This window comes from Vulpes vulpes, chromosome 7, assembly GCF_048418805.1.
Source record: "Vulpes vulpes isolate BD-2025 chromosome 7, VulVul3, whole genome shotgun sequence".
Taxonomy (NCBI): domain Eukaryota; kingdom Metazoa; phylum Chordata; class Mammalia; order Carnivora; family Canidae; genus Vulpes; species Vulpes vulpes.
In genome coordinates this window covers 73247974-73263833 of record NC_132786.1, presented here as the reverse complement: position 1 = coordinate 73263833, position 15860 = coordinate 73247974, and the positions used below count along the sequence as shown (strand labels likewise).

At 41.6% G+C, this 15860-nt stretch overlaps 1 protein-coding gene across 3 annotated transcripts in view; it reads right to left on the bottom strand.

Moving 5' to 3' along the window:
• RBM28 (RNA binding motif protein 28) overlaps positions 1–15860 on the bottom strand; it is a 45771-nt gene that overhangs the window by 12666 nt on the left and 17245 nt on the right. For 2 of the 3 annotated variants that reach the window (XM_026010784.2, XM_026010785.2), the window contains exons 12-19: positions 15658–15793; positions 14195–14259; positions 12016–12174; positions 9370–9519; positions 8978–9052; positions 5807–6063; positions 5086–5185; positions 1589–2114 (exon numbers count right to left, since the gene is read on the bottom strand). In XM_026010784.2, the coding sequence (XP_025866569.1) occupies positions 1980–2114; positions 5086–5185; positions 5807–6063; positions 8978–9052; positions 9370–9519; positions 12016–12174; positions 14195–14259; positions 15658–15793 (1077 nt within the window). In that variant the 3' untranslated portion in view covers positions 1589–1979. Of the gene's footprint in view, positions 1–1588; positions 2115–5085; positions 5186–5806; positions 6064–8977; positions 9053–9369; positions 9520–12015; positions 12175–14194; positions 14260–15657; positions 15794–15860 lie in introns of those variants that run through there. The other variant, XM_072764117.1, reaches the window with a different exon arrangement.

Sequence of the window (15860 nt, the reverse complement as noted above, 5' to 3'; positions counted from 1 at the left end):
TTCCAGGTGAAGGGAACAAATACAAAGCCTCTGAGGTGGTAGAGTTGAAGGAATTGAAGGGTTGGGCAGCCAAACTGTAAGAAAGGGAGTGATGGATAGAGACAAGCAGGAGAGGCGACAGGGGCTGCAGAACCATGGGCTCTGCCTGTTGGAGGAACAACACCATATTGAGCCCAGAGCAGACATCATTGGGACCAAGCATATGAAGGACAATACAAAGAGGATGAGGAGGGGCCTCAGGGACTAAGACATAAAGCACAGCTTCAGGTCATCCTGGGGCCAAACAGCTGATCAGTCCTTATGACCTCCTCTAGCCCAATCCCCTAGCACTGGAATCCCTGGCAATATCAGACTTACTCTACTTGGGCTGTTCCAGAGATGGAACTCATGCCTCTCTGACAGCTACACTTAAGTTCTCCCAAAATCTGATTCCTTGTGAGTTTTACTCTTCTGCCTCCATATATCCTTCTAGGCTCTACCAACAGCTAATAACACCCCAAGAATTCCCTTCTCAGGCAAGTCAGACCAGTTCCCTGTTACTCATCTGACTTTCTAAACTTTTTAACTTCTTATTATGGAAAATTTCAAATGTCCAAGGAAGCAAAGAGAATAGTATGATAAATCTCCATCTACCTACAACCAACTTCAACATCAATCAACTCATGACCAATTGTGCTTCCATCTATCATCTTGATTTCCTTCACCAACTTGGTCATGACATTTATCTCATAGGTGTGGTATGGCCAACCCAGAGTACTAGCAGCTGACTCCCTGGTGACATCCCATTTCTACTACTATAGCCTAACAGTCCTATTACATGTGTGGCAGCCACGCTGTTCCTTCATAATGTGAATTCAATCAACTCAAACTCTTCAACCAGAAATTGTGAAGAAGGGTTTTTGGAACTCAAGTGAGGGAATTTACATTACTCCCAATGATTTTCATCTTATCAGATTCAGCCCATTCCTTCTGGCTATCATGATCTTTTTTGGATCTAGATTCTAATATTTATTTACCATCCCTCCCAGCTTTTATGATTCCCCTAAAATTTTGGAAAGTAGTGAGTCATCTCTATCCCGAGTTTTAAAAAAAGTATATGAAGTAGAATGAATGAATTAGAAAAAGAGCAGAGCCAAAATGGATCAGGAAAAAGCCTTTAGTTCAATTTCTTACTCTACAGATGAGAAAACTAAGGCTCAGAGAGTCTATTTATGGTTCAAGGCTACCCATTAGGTAAAAGCAAGACAAGCTAGAGGCTAGGCCTGATGCTCACTGCTCCCGCCAACCCCTACCACTGTTAAGATCTGAGGAGAGAAAATGTGGGTCATCACCAGCTAGGTTAGTGACAGGGGACTACTGCAAACTGATTTCTAGTCAACTGCCCATAATAACCCACTCATCTGGCAAACAGTTATCAGGTGTTGCTCTCTGCCAGGCCCCACTGACCTCAATGACTTTCCCAGTCTCTTCTACTGGGAAGAGATTAGGTTGCAAATCATTTTTCTCTGTTCTTACTTAATTCCTGCATTATGTAGAACTATGTTAGGAATGTCAAAAATGTTCATAAATAATAAAGGATTCACATCTATTAGAAATGAGAAATAGTTTGTTATTTAAAAAGCCACAAAACAGCTCATTTAGAGGAGACACTTAACAAAATATACATCTTAAAAATTCAGCCCTCAAGAATCCTCCGTGCAATTGTTTACATTTCTAAAACAGAGGACTGAATGGGTAATAATTATAGACACAATTCACACAGTAACTTGGGTAATACACAAAAAAACATCATGATGTTTTTCTGAGATTTCTCTTTGTGGTTCACTAATCACACACTGGGGAGGGCCCAAAGTTCAAATGTGTGCAGCCCAGGGGACCTCCCAACAAAGTGGCAGCACACTGGGGAGGAAAGGGGGTGTCTTTCCCTCAGAGGGAAGCTTGACAAAGAATCCAGCTTCTTATCCAGTCCGCTGCCACTATCAACTGTCAAACCATTTGCTCCTCTTTGCAAGAGGTGCTCCTTTTGAAGGTCTCAGTAATTTCTGCTTATATTGTTCGACCAGCTGGTTGAAGCGGATTTCAGTCTTATTTCCCTTAGCTTTCTTCCTAGGGGCCTATAAATGAAAGGTAAGGAAAAACAAGATAATCAATTTCAAGCATTGACTATCACCTCACGTTGACACCACTCAAGAGAGAAAATAACGAATCCTGTTTACCATAAGAGGTGGATTTCCAGAGAGTGACTCCTACCAAAACCCAAAAGGAATCATCCGCTGGCAAGAAACCGGACCAGGAATGCCTAAGAGAAGGGCCGAACTAAACCACTATGCAGGTGCTTCAGAGCTCTTGCTCTCAAATGCTCCTGCAAGTCTTCTCACAGGTGAGTCAGCCCAGAGTTTGCATCTTCTTGCTGGCCCTTTCCCTCAAGAAGAATACTGCTTATGGGATTTCAGAAATAGAGCTCTATGATATAGTATGGTACGGGTCAGAGACACAGATTCCTTGAGTAGGAGAAGCTACTGCTTCTTTCATCCTTGCAACTTAAAAGAAAGGCACTAGGGAAGGGGAAAAGAAAGCTTGACCTCAAATGTTCAAGAATGTAGAACCACAATTTTCTACTAAAAGGAAATAGGGCTGCTTGGAAAAATGGCTAATGCCAGGACCAGGGAAGAATTATGTAAGATGAGGTGGGACATCTGGTTGTACCAGAAAGCAAGGACACCACCAAAGACAGGGTCAGATTGGAAGGACTCAGGAGCCATCCTGTAGGGCCTTCTGCTGGCCTAAGATGGGATAAGAATAATAACTGCGTTTGGTTGCAACACATCAAATATATAAAAACTCAGGAATCTGTAATACTAAAAAGATCTTACTGGTCACCATAGGAGGCTGGTAGGGCACCAACTCATTGCTCTGAAAACTGATAAAGAAAAATGAGGGATCCCTGGGTGGCGCAGCGGTTTGGCGCCTGCCTTTGGCCCAGGGCGTGATCCTGGAGACCCGGGATCGAATCCCACGTCGGGCTCTCGGTGCATGGAGCCTGCTTCTCCCTCTGCCTGTGTCTCTGCCTCTCTCTCTCTCTCTCTCTCTCTCTCTCTCTCTGACTATCATAAATAAATAAATAAATAAAAAATATTTAAAAAAAAAAAGAGAAAAATGAAATCAAGCATTTATTCTGCCTTTTCTATACAAATGGTATTTCATTTGTATAGTTGACAAGGGAAGATTCTTTTCTTTAGAATTCTCCCAAAACAATGCAAAAGAACTGAAAAAAAGAACCAAAAAACAAAAAACCCAAAACCCTACAAAATCACCATTCTGTACCTTTTATTGAAATCATGGATCTAGATAGTAATCATCAATGGGTGCTAAAACCATTAGATGAGAGGCTGATGGAAACTTCACAAATGGAAGACAGGTGGACAACCTTCAAGCCTGCAGATCTACCGATTAACCTGAACATCACTAAAAATGGGGCAACCAAATGTTATGGGCCTTAGGATGCTGACACAACAGAAAGCACCACCCATGAAATATTCTTGCCAAGAAAACTGAACTTGAGGGGCACCTGGCTAGCTCAGTGAGTGAAGCATGTGACTCTTGATCTCAAGGTTGTGAGTTCAAGCCCCACACTGGGTGTAGAGATACTTAAAAATAAATAAAATCTTAAAGAAAAGGAAAAAGAAAAAAAAGAAAACTGGACTTGAATCTAATCAAGCCTGTACATCTAATTATCAGTTTATAGGCAATACAGGGTATCACAGGCATCAATTAAATGACACCACAAGGCAGCAAGCAACTAAACTGAAAATGTAATGCATTCTAAAGGGCAAATGACTCAGTTTCTCCAACAAATTATCAGCATGGAAAAAGGGGGGGGGGGTGATGAAGCAGAGTGAGTATTATAGGGGAAAAAAAGATTTAAGAGATATAAAAACCAAATTAATGGGTGGACTCTGGATCTTAATTTGTACTAGCCCAACTACAAAACATTTTTGAGTCAACTGGGGACATTTTAAAATGGGCTGCATATTAGATGATGTTAAAGGCTTCTTACTCATTTCATTAGATATAATAATGGCATAATGTACACATATTTTTAAGACCTAGTCAGTTAGGTCTAGTCAGTCTAGTCAGACCAGCATTCTGAGGTACTTTTCTGAGCAATAAACCATATTTTCATCTAAGGCATATTTACATCTGAAGCAGAATTTACCTTACTATATATAATCTGGGCAGGGGGCAGTATGTATGAGGAATAGGTAAAATAAGATAATTGTTGAAGTAGAGAAACTAATATACAGGTTCTTTCTACTTTTATTTTACTTACCTATTTATTTATTCCTTATTTACTTTAAGATTTTTTTTTTTTGAGCAAGCTCCATCCATGTCCAGTGTGGAGCCCAACCCAGGACTTGACCTCATGACCAGAGGTCTTCAGATCAAGACCTGAGCTGAAATCAAGAGTCTGATGTTTCGGGGATCCCTGGGTGGCTCAGTGGTTTAGCGCCTGCCTTTGGCCCGGGACGTGATCCTGGAGTCCCAGGATCCTGGAGTCCCAGGATCAAGTCCCACGTCAGGTTCCCTGCATGGAGCCTACTTCTCCCTCTGCCTGTGTCCCTGCCTCTCTCTCTCTCTCTCTTATGAATAAATAAATAAAATCTTTAAAAGAAAAAAAAAAAAAAGAGTCTGATGTTTCTATTTTTAAGTAATCTCTACACCCAACATGGGGCTCAAACCTAGGACTCCAAGATCAAGAGTTTCAAGCTCTACCAACTCAGCCAGCCAGGTGCCTCTATTTTTTTTTTTAAGTTTATTTATTTTTAAAAATGACTTCTACACCTAACATGAGGCTCGAACTCATGATGCCAAGATCAAGAGTCACGTGCTGTTCTGAGTCAGCCAGGCATCCTAGGTTTTCTCCACTTTTAGAACTGTATACCGCAACACCCTCTAAAAAGCTGTGGTTTGCATTAGCTGCAATCCAGAAGCCCTTCTTTTTGCTTAACTAATCAGGGCACAAAAGTGGCTGCCAGCTGTGGCAGAGCCCAGCCATCCCAAAGCCTCGTGCCCTACAGAACTCACCTGGTTGGAAGGTAATTTTTGCTTCTCTTGCTTCTGCGAGTTTATCTGGGGCTTTGGCTTTTTGGGAGGGAGAGACTTCACTCTGCCTTTGTCCCGCAGCCTGAAATAAGAGGTCAGGTAAAATGTCACTCTGAATTCTCCGGCTAACTGGCACCTCTGAGGCTGTCTCAGCCACAAGATAAAATTCCTCTTCTCACACTGGCTCTTTCTTAGCCCAGGAGAAGTCATTCTAAAAAGGGATACTATAACAGAATACCCGAAGGTTCAACATTTATATACCTTTTAAAAAGTTTTGGCTTAAAACTTCAAGGGATTCTCAAAAACCTTCATTTGTTTCACAAATATTTTGTAAAGATTAACTTGTTGATAGCACTAATCTGCTGCTTCAAACAGGATCTGCAAGATAACCCTCAGTAGATAGGCCTCAGCTGACAGAGACAACCCTCTGGACTGGAGGGGGCTTTCAGGAGAAGAAAATGACACGAAAGCCGCCAGGAGGAGGATCCTCTGTGACCCCTCCACTAGTGCTATTCCGGCCTCCAATTGTTCCAAGAGCCACATCTGTTGGTGTCAAGATGCCTGCACATTAGCTCTTTCTGGGGGACCAATGCAGTACTAAACATATCTTTCATCCAAACAACAGCCACAAAGAAAAAAAGGGCTAAGCAAAACCAAACCCTTGTAGAAGCAACCTGCTGTTCTATACCATTCTGCATCTCACCTAATTTTGGGGCCTCGGTGTGAGGGGAGCACCAGGACCTTTCTTCTCTTCTTTCCATCGGGCAGCTCCACCTGTTCCACTTCAGCCTTGGTCTGGAACCCTGTCCACGAAGTAGAATGCACCTTCCCCTTTTGCTCCAGGGGGGTCTTGCTTTGTTCCCGTTTGTGGTTTTGAGCTGCTTTCTGTTGCTGGTCTTTTCCAAGTGTTGGTTGTTCCTGCTGGGGCTCACCAGTTGCAGGCTTGGATTTCACTTTTTGCTGCATAAAATAAGACACTGCCATCTGTTTCTGGATGAGGTTTATCTGCTGGAAACACTCAGCAAAAAAGGAGCTTCATGGAGCTTAGTCAAAGAAGGAGAATTCTTCTCTTGAATAGTTACAAATTATAGGAAAATGAATACAAGGTAGCAGACAGTTACCAGGCTGGGGGACACAAAACCACCACTTCCCTTTCCATATGCAGGAACAGAGGAAAGTATATGCATGCCCAAGACTCGAAGCCAGTAGGAAGAAAGAAAAAAAAGCCAGTTGCATGGGGCAGCAATTACTAAACAAATGTGTGATGGGAATCCTAGAGGGAGAAGAAAGAAAAGAACAGACAAAATATTTGAAGAAATATGGGGTGAAGGCAGCCCGGGTGGCTCAGCAGTTTAGCACTGCCTTCAGCCCAGGGCGTGATTCTGGAGACCCGGGATCGAGTCTTGCATCGGGCTTCCTGCATGGAGACTGTTTCTCCCTCTGCCTGTGTCTCTGCCTCTCTCTCTCTCTCTCTCTGTGTGTGTGTGTGTGTGTCTCTCATGAATAAATAAATAAAATCTTTAAAAAAAAAAAAAAGAAAAAGAAAAGAAATATGGAGTGAGAATTTACCAATCTTAGTGACAGACACTAAACCACAAATGCAGGAAGCTCAGCCAAATACCAAACAGGATATATACCAAAAACAGGTATATCATACCAAACTGTAGAAAATCAAAGACAAAATGAAGATCTGGAAAGAAGGGGCGTGGGTTAGGCTAAAGAATACCTTATCTACAGAGAGACAAAGATAATATTACACTGAATTTCTCTTCAGGAGCCATGTAAGAAATAAGAGAACAGAGAAATATCTAAAGTTTTTGGGAAAAAAGACACCAACCTAGACTTTTGTATTCAATGTGATCATCCTTCAAAAGTGAAAGAGAAATAAAGACTTTCTCAGACAAACAAAATTAAAGGAATTTGTCACCAGGGGATGGGTCTTGCAAGAAAGGCTAAGTGAATTTCTGAGAAGGAAGAACGACATAGGTCAGAAACTCGAGTCTATATAAAGAAAGGAAGAACATTAGAGAAGGAATAAGTGAAATGAAGACTAGGAAAAGATGCTATGAGAAGGAAGGCACAGGGGCACCTGGGTGGCTCAGTGGTTGAGCATCTGTCTTTGGCTTAGGTCATGATCCTGGAGTCCTGGGGTTGAGTCCCGCATCGGGCTTCCCACAGGGACCCTGCTTCTCCCTCTGCCTGTGTCGCTACATCTTTCTCTGTGTATCTTATAAATAAATAAATAAAATATTTTTAAAAAGAGAAGGAAGGCATAAAGTATGTTACGGATTTATATTGCACTGTAATGGAAGAAGAAACAGAAGATCCACATTAAATTAGTCTAATTATTGATACAACAAAGATTATTCTATGCCTGTAATATGCCCGTCTCAATTTCTAAGTAAGGGTACAGAGGGAAAGAATAGTGACTACCTTTGAGGACTCCTGGTCTAATGGAGGACAAGAGACACACAAATAACGCAAAGTGAAAAACTAGAGACCTTAAAGAAAGGTTCATGAAAGTATAAGTAATGGGGTCTTACCTCTTTTGAGAGAGGTGGGAAAATGCTTCTTGAGGAAGCACATTTGATCTGAATATGGAAACTGTAGAAGTATCCTTGAGTCAGGGGAAAGGGACACTTTTACACAGAAAGAGCAGTATGTACACAAGTATAAGCAACAAATAAAGCCATCTGAATAGTTTTTATTAAGCCACTAGTTTCAGAATCACTCTGAAGCAACAGCTTAAGGCTGTAAGTAAGTGTATTCCTAGAACAAAGCTGTCTCAAACAAGAACCAGATCCCAGATTTTCGTACTCAGAACCACTGTATTAACCACTGAAACTGCTCTTCTATTGGTCAGGCCCATGGTACACACCACAAAGAGTGCAGATGTTTGATATATAAGCAAATTAAGGTGTATTATCAATGAAAGCAGTAGGAGTTATGGAATCAAGAATAACCCAGCCTTGGGACGCCTGGGTGGCTCAGTGGTTGAGCACCTGATTTTGGCTCAGGGCATGATCCTGGAGTCCCAGGATCGAGTCCCACATCAGGCTCCCTGCATGGAGCTTGCTTCTCCCTCTGCCTATGTCTCTGCCTCTCTCTGTGTCTCTCATGAATAAATAAATAAAATCTTAAAAAAAAAAAAAAAAAAAAAAAAGAATACCTGGCCTTCTATATCTGAGGGCTAGAGGGGTAAGAGAAAGAGTGCTATGTGCTGACCATGCACTGTTACCATTTAATCCTTATCAATCAGGTGAGGCAAATCCTGTTAATCCTATTGTACAAACTAAATTGAAGCTGAGAGAGGTACTAACTTGCCAAGGAACTCAGGGGTACAGCCTGAGTCTGAACAGGAGCATTTCCATTCCCATTCGTTCCTTTATACCACACTAGATTAAAAACAGTACTAAAACTATCAGGCATCATACTTCTGGAGCCATCTAAGAAGGAAGAATTATGGAAGAGAGAGCTGAAATTTACAATGTAAAACTTTCATCTGGGCCATTCCCTTTGACATGTACTGTCAACCAAACACTGTACTGGCATTGCTCACTGCTAGTAACGTCAGCCTGATTCTCCTCTTTCTTTTCCCCTCTGTGGAGCTATCACAAGACAGGCCAGCAGAGAAGATGGCCTGGAGAGTTCTAGGGAACTAAGAGTAAAGTGTAAAAACCTAATGAGATAGAGACCTACATCAAGGGTGCAGAACCACAAACTCAATAAAATAGGCGTTTAACATAGCCTGAAAAAAAAAATTGCTTTAACTGAAATATACACTTAAAAATAGCAAATTTCATGTTATGTGTATTTGACCACAATTTAAAAAAAAAAAAACAAGCAAAAACAGAAAAACATTTCAGTTCTGTACCAGGCTGCGCTGAATCCTCAGTTCCTTTATTTTAAGTTTCCTTCGATCCTCCAACGAGAACTCCACTATTGGTCTCTGTGTCAGAAAGAGAATGTCATTCATTAGATTTCTTAATTTCTGAGAGCAATGAGCTGAGCTATCCCCCACCACTGCCCTCTCTCCTGCTCACTTACTCTACTCAAAGGTAAGGGGCCATTCTGCAAGCAGTCTATCCAATTTAGATTTCAAAACCTTCTGATCATCTTATCAGCTGAACCACTGCTTAATTCCCTCACTAACTGGCTCCTCTTTCCTACCACACATAAGTCAGAGGACACTGGACATAAAGCAGAGAAATGGTTTTCTGCAAAGGGCCCTCAGAGGAATAGGTCTCCCCACAGGATGAGGCTCACCTTCAGAGGCCCAAAGATCTCTGGATTGTTGTTGATATGGCGAAGGGCTGTCAGGGCATGCTCGTGCTCCTGGAACTCTGCAAAGGCATAGCCCAGGGACTGACCCTTAACTTTCCCATGCACTCCTTTGAGGTCTCGCATCACCCGACACTATGAGTAGAACAAGAGAAAGAAGGCATGATTACAGGATGAGAGCATGAACAGACTCACTGTGAGATCAGGTGGCTGGGACAGAATCCTCATCCACATCACTGCCACAACAGCCATATTATACTGGACTAACATTTACCAAGGTCTTATTAGCATACATCTACTGAAAGCAAAAAGCCAATTAAATAGATACTTTCTGGCTTTCTAAGAGTTTACAGAGATCAACAAAAAACCTATAAATAAGCATGTAGATGAAAATACCCCCCAATTAAAATAGCCAACTGTGGACAATACATACAAGTTCAAAAGTATATGGTACTTTAAATTGTGTAAGTTATCACTGAGGATGAAGCGCTGTCCATAGATCTCATCACTGAAGAAGCCACTCAGAAAGGAAATTACTGAAGAAGGAAAAGAGGCCTGATGGCTTTAGTTAAGAAAGGCACTGAGGGGTGCCTGAGTGGCTCACTTGGTGAAGCATTTGACTCTTGATTTCAGCTCAGGTTATGATCTCAGGGTTGTGAGATCGAGCCCCATTCAGGCTCCCTGCTCATCAGAGAGTCTGCTTCTCTCCTTCTCCCTCTGCTCTCTCTCTTTCTCAAATAAATAAATAAATCTTTAAGAAAGACATTCAGGTATGGGGAAGGGCCTGCCTAACATATAGCGTAAGGATTACAGCTGAAGCTTCAGCTGGCTTTGCTCAGAGCTCGGATATTCTCTGGCATGATTTGCCTTAAATCCATAAGCTGAATGTAATAGGTGTCCTGGGACATCAAAGATACCATACCATAGTAGCATATCTTGGAAAAAGCTGTAGTTCTCATGTAATCGAGAAATCTAGGTATTAAGGATACATGGATGCTGCATTTAGTATACTTCCAGTACCTACATTGTCCCAAGAACTGTGCCATGTACTATAGGGAAGTTAAGAAAAGCTTAAAATGAGGTTCCTGTCCTGAAGAAGCTTACGATTTTGGTGAGATACTATACCAACACGTATTAAAAAATTAAAGAGAAGGGATCCCTGGGTGGCGCAGTGGTTTGGCGCCTGCCTTTGGCTCAGGGCGCAATCCTGGAGACCTGGGATCGAATCCCACATCGGGCTCCCGGTGCATGGAGCCTGCTTCTCCCTCTGCCTATGTCTCTGCCTCTCTCTCTCTCTCTTTGACTATCATAAATAAATAAAAAAAAATAAAAATAAAAATAAAAAATTAAAGAGAAAATTCAAGGGGTGCCGGGGAGGTACAGTCAGTTGGTTAAGTGTCCTTTTGCATTCAGCTCAGGTCATGATCTCAGGATTGTGAGATCGAGTGCTGCATAGGGCTCTATGCTCAGTGTGGAGTCCGCTTGAGATTCTCTCTCTCCCTTTCCCTCTGCCCCTCCTGCTCATGCTCTCTCTTTCTCTCTCTCTCTCAAATAAATAAATAAATAAATAAATCACTCTTGAAAGAAAGAAAGGAAAAAAGAAAGACCCCTTAAAATGACAATAGTGGGATCAAAAAATAAAATAAAGAGAAAATTCAATGCAATGCAAATACAGTAAAACACATGAATTTCTCTGATGACAGGTTTTCAATGTACAAGCACTTATTAAATATTGTAGATGCTGATATGAGAAATTACACAACTGACCTCTATGCCAGTAACACTTTGAACAGTTTTACTAAGAGTGGTGTCAGATATGTGCTGATATGTTCACATTCTCTCATGTATTTCCCCAAATACCAATGCCATACATTTTGAAGAGATTTTCCAGGATTAGGAAAACAGTTTATAGTCATAAATCAGAGCAAAGTAGATTTCTAATATTGGCTGTGTTACTTATTCAATAAATATAGATTGAGAGATTACTATGTTCCAGGTACTCTGCCAAAGACTGGGAGCAATGAGATACCTGCTCTCAAAGAGCTCAGGAGAGCTGGTCAGGAGAAATGCCTAGCAGACAACGACAGGACCATGTAATCCTAAGTGCCAGGATGAAGATTTGCAGAGGGTGGGGCAGAGAAGGCTCTGTACTCTTATGGAGTCTCATCAAGTTTTGGTGCAAATCCAGTGTTTGTCTAATACAACCGCTGAAGACCCACATGACTCTTTGTGCTTACCACACAGCACCGAGGACTCTTTTCGTACAGTAAGAGTACTGTGAATGGAAGTAAAATGTTCTTCTAAAGAGCAAACTAGACAGATTATTTTCTCTGCAAGAAAATTAACACTATAGCACCTGCTATGATGCTGAGCACACAGCAAGAATTCAAATTAATTCATGAGGGCAGACATTTCCTCACATTGTGCTACAATCTGGACAGTGTGGGTGAAAGGCAGTTCTAAGAAGAGAAAACAAACAAATAAACATGAAAACTGCCAAACTCAGCCTCATCTGTTGACAATGCGCCCAGAAGAAATTCTGTCAATCTGCTAGCACCAAAGCCTGGAATAAATGCTCAATCTGACCCAGGACAAGTACCAAACTTCTAAGTGGGCGGGACCAGCTCTCACCTCCTTGAGGCGCACTCCCTTCTCCCCTCTGGTGGCATTCAGTAGAAGCTTCCGAAGTTCTTTGTCATCCACACCTTTTGGGAGGTTGTGCAGGCACAGCCTGGTCTGGGAGACGAAGATATTCTGGTCCTTGAGTTTCTGATGCTTTAGCAGCTCAAACTGAAAGAACAACAAATTGTTAACAAGACAATCTACCCTTTAAAAATGCAAAAATAAAAAAATAAAATAAAATAATTAAAATAAAAAATAAAAATGCAGGTTCATAATTCTCCAAAAGGAAAGAACTGTGGCTACCACCCCCACCCCCCCACCCTTCAATAACCACACATATGGACAAAAGAAGGGAAATCACCTATCTACCACCTTATGAGGCCTAGCATAGGGAAAGAAAGGTTCAAAGAGGTAAAATGGTGGGTAGGTGGTAAGATCTTGGGCTCTAGATTCAGACTAAACTGGAAATTCATCCTTAACTGGAGAAGTTACGTGAAATTTTTTAAGCCTCAGTTTTTCCCTCTACAAAGTGAAACTTTAGCTCAAAATACCAATCTCTTAGCACTGATGTAAGGCTGAAATAAGGTAATATACAAAAAAATCCCGAACTCAAAACCTGGCCCAAAGCAAATAATAAATAACACAGTGGTTAACATCTATGCCCAATCCTTGTCTGCCCACCAACTCAAACTAATTATCTAGTCCTTCCAAAAGGAAATGGAATTTATTTAAAGAATACTTGCTAGAAGTTGTCTCAACTCTGCCACCTTGAGGAAGAAGAATGTCCATGACCACAGAAACAAATTTTGCTTCACACACACAACAGAAACGAATTTTGCTTCTAGAGCATTGGCCTCAACTATGCTGCACAAAACACCAGTCCCAGGGCAACATTTGCTGAAGTGAGAGGATAATAGTCTTCTTCTGGTGTGTTTTTTAACATCAGTTAGTTGAAAAAGTTTTAATTTTTTGTCTTTTACTAAGTCTTATTTCTGCTGTTCCTTATTTAGTAAAGGACTAACAAATCACAAAATAAACAGATACTCTGGAAATGAATATTAAAGGGTTATTTGAAGAGACTTTCATACCTGAGTTCAACAGTATGATTTTTCTCCCAGGGAAAGCTCCACCTGCTGTGAATTATGCATATAATCTACAGAGCTTTTTGCTACAAAAATTTGTTCTAAGGGAAAATTAAATGTGTCATTATCATATTGTGATCAGAAAAGGGCATACAGTGCCCCCTAAATACCATGATTTCCAGAAGATCACTACCAAAAAACGTGAACCCAAGTCTAGAAACTGTACATAGGAAAAACACACTGCCTCTTAGTGTCATTATATTCTCATCTCTGTTCATCTTCTGTACGTTCAAGCTCCAAAGCTCATTCTTTTAATGGTCATGCCTCTTTATCATTCTAGGCTGCCTTAACTTTTTGAAAGTAGGCTACTTGGGCAAAAGTTAAAAATTACTAGGAATGAGGGGCACCTGGGTGGCTCAGTGGTTGAACATTTGCCTTTGGGTCAGGTCCTGCATCGGGCTCCCTGCTCATGTGGAGCCTGTTCTCCCTCTGCCTGTGTCTCTGCCTTTCTCTCTCTCTCATGAATAAATAAATAAAATATTTTTTTAAAATATTACTGGGAATGAATACTACTAAGCAGCAAAAAACTCAATGTTATCAGTTATCAGTGGAAACTCCCATGATGTGGAGTTTTCCTAAGATGATTTTATAATCTGGACATAACTCCCTACCACAAAAGGACATCTTAACTCTTCCTTCTAAAACCCACATCTACCCCTTCCCTATTAACTCCAGCTCATTCTGATCTTCCTTTCTTAGGTTACTCTGCCTTCATACTGATACCTAATTATATATAGCCTTAGCCTCTAAGTGTCTACTCCGTGATGTAGAAGCATACTATTTGGCAAACATTTACTGCTGAGCATTAGGAATTAAAGAATAAGACACAGTCCTTATAATGGCATACAACACTCATATAACATGATGTACAATGATGGGTTATTTGCTGTTTCACCAGTGTGCTTCCCTGTAACAAGAGTGTAAGCAAGCAGGGTCTGTGATTGATGCTTGGCTCTCTGACAGGCACCTCCAGCATTCAATAGTTATTATTTATTGATTTATAATAAGTCATGCAGAACCTGAAGGCTGGTGCCTAATCTACCCACCCGTTCTCTTTTGGCCATATCAGCAGCACTCACACCCTCCGCAGCCTTAGTCCCAGCACGAATCACTGCAAAAAGAGGGAAAAAGGCCAAGACATCAGCAAGGGAATTTTCACTGAGCAACAAGAGGAATGTGATTTGAATGATGCAAGCTCTTTGTACAGGGCCCAGAGGACTATGCTGGCCAGGACATAGTGGCATTTGGGTAGGTCCAGAAATAGGCTACAGGGCTAAGTTCTCAGCTCTGAGCTGCTATCAAGGACTAAAACTGAACATTTTGTGAATTTGTTCCTCTTTTTCCCTCCCCACAAAAAGCTTCATGTATATGCTCAATGTCAGATGGAAAGGCCTAGAAAAAGTTCTGAAAATATGTACATTTTAGGTATTCCGGATACAAAAATGCTCCACCTATAACCTGCCCTTGGAATTTTGCTGTTACTCATGTCTTTGGGGGCCAGTACTAAGCAGTGAATTAAGCCAAACTGAAAACAGCCACCTGGCCATACAGAGGCCTACAGCCAAAAGCTAAAGGCCTTACATCACTAGTCCAGGCTGTGCAGCTGTGCAGTAGTAGGCTGACAAATACTGTATGACCTAGAGGAAGGGATTCTTCTGGGGTTTTTTTTTGTTCAGATTTTATTTATTTATTTGACAGAGAGAGGGAGCACAAGCAGGGGCAGTAGCAGGGGGAGAGGGAGAAGCAGGCTCTCCACTGAGCAGGGAGCCTAATGCGAGGCTCGATCCCAAGACCCCAGGATCACAACCCAAGCTGAAGGCAGACGCTTAACCAACCGAGCCACCCAGGTGCCCCTCTTCTGCTTTTTTTTTTTTTTCACTGAAGCTAATTTCTGATTACCTTTTTGACATTAAGGGAAAGGTACTGAGTGCAAATTTTAAATCTATGACTAATCAAGAGTAATTTTAGTCATAATTTTCAACTCCTTGAGAAAAACTATCAGAAATCATGACAAGAAGCAAAGGTAATTTGAGCTTTTCCTCCCTCTTTGCCCTGCTAATCCCCCAACCTAAAGATCTCAAGGCAAACAAGCAGAAAAGAGAATGAGGGCAGCTCCGGTGGCGCAGCGGTTTAGCACCGCCTGCAGCCCAGGGCGTGATCCTGGAGACCCTGGATCGAATCCCACGTTGGGCTCCCTGCATGGAGCTTGCTTCTCCCTCTGCCTGTGTCTCTGCCTCTCTCTCTCTGTGTCTCTATGAATAAATAAAGTAAAAAATCTTAAAAAAAGAAAAAAGAAAAGAGAATGAGACTGGTTAATCCAAAACCTGAGTGACGGTTTCCTAACAGAAAGCCATATTTGCTAAAGTGGAATAATGATGTAACACTGTTGAAGAACACATGTGGGTTTTTAATTTGAAACATGCCCCCAAACATACTGTTGCTGGTCACTGTCACAGAACAGGGCCTGCTAACTCAAAAGCCTGGTTCACATCTCCCTTCCACTACTCACAGCCTTCTCGGGCCAGGTAGAGGTTCCGCGTTCCAGTTGGCTTCTTCACCTTCTTGGTCTGGAGCTTTGCAGCCTCATCACGGGTCACTGCCAAATCGACCCTCAACTGCCGGCCATCCAGTTTAAGTCCACCACCCTGTAACAGATTGCAATTGTCTCTCTTAAAATTAGTTAAAAGGTTAAAGACTAAGTAAGTACCTGAC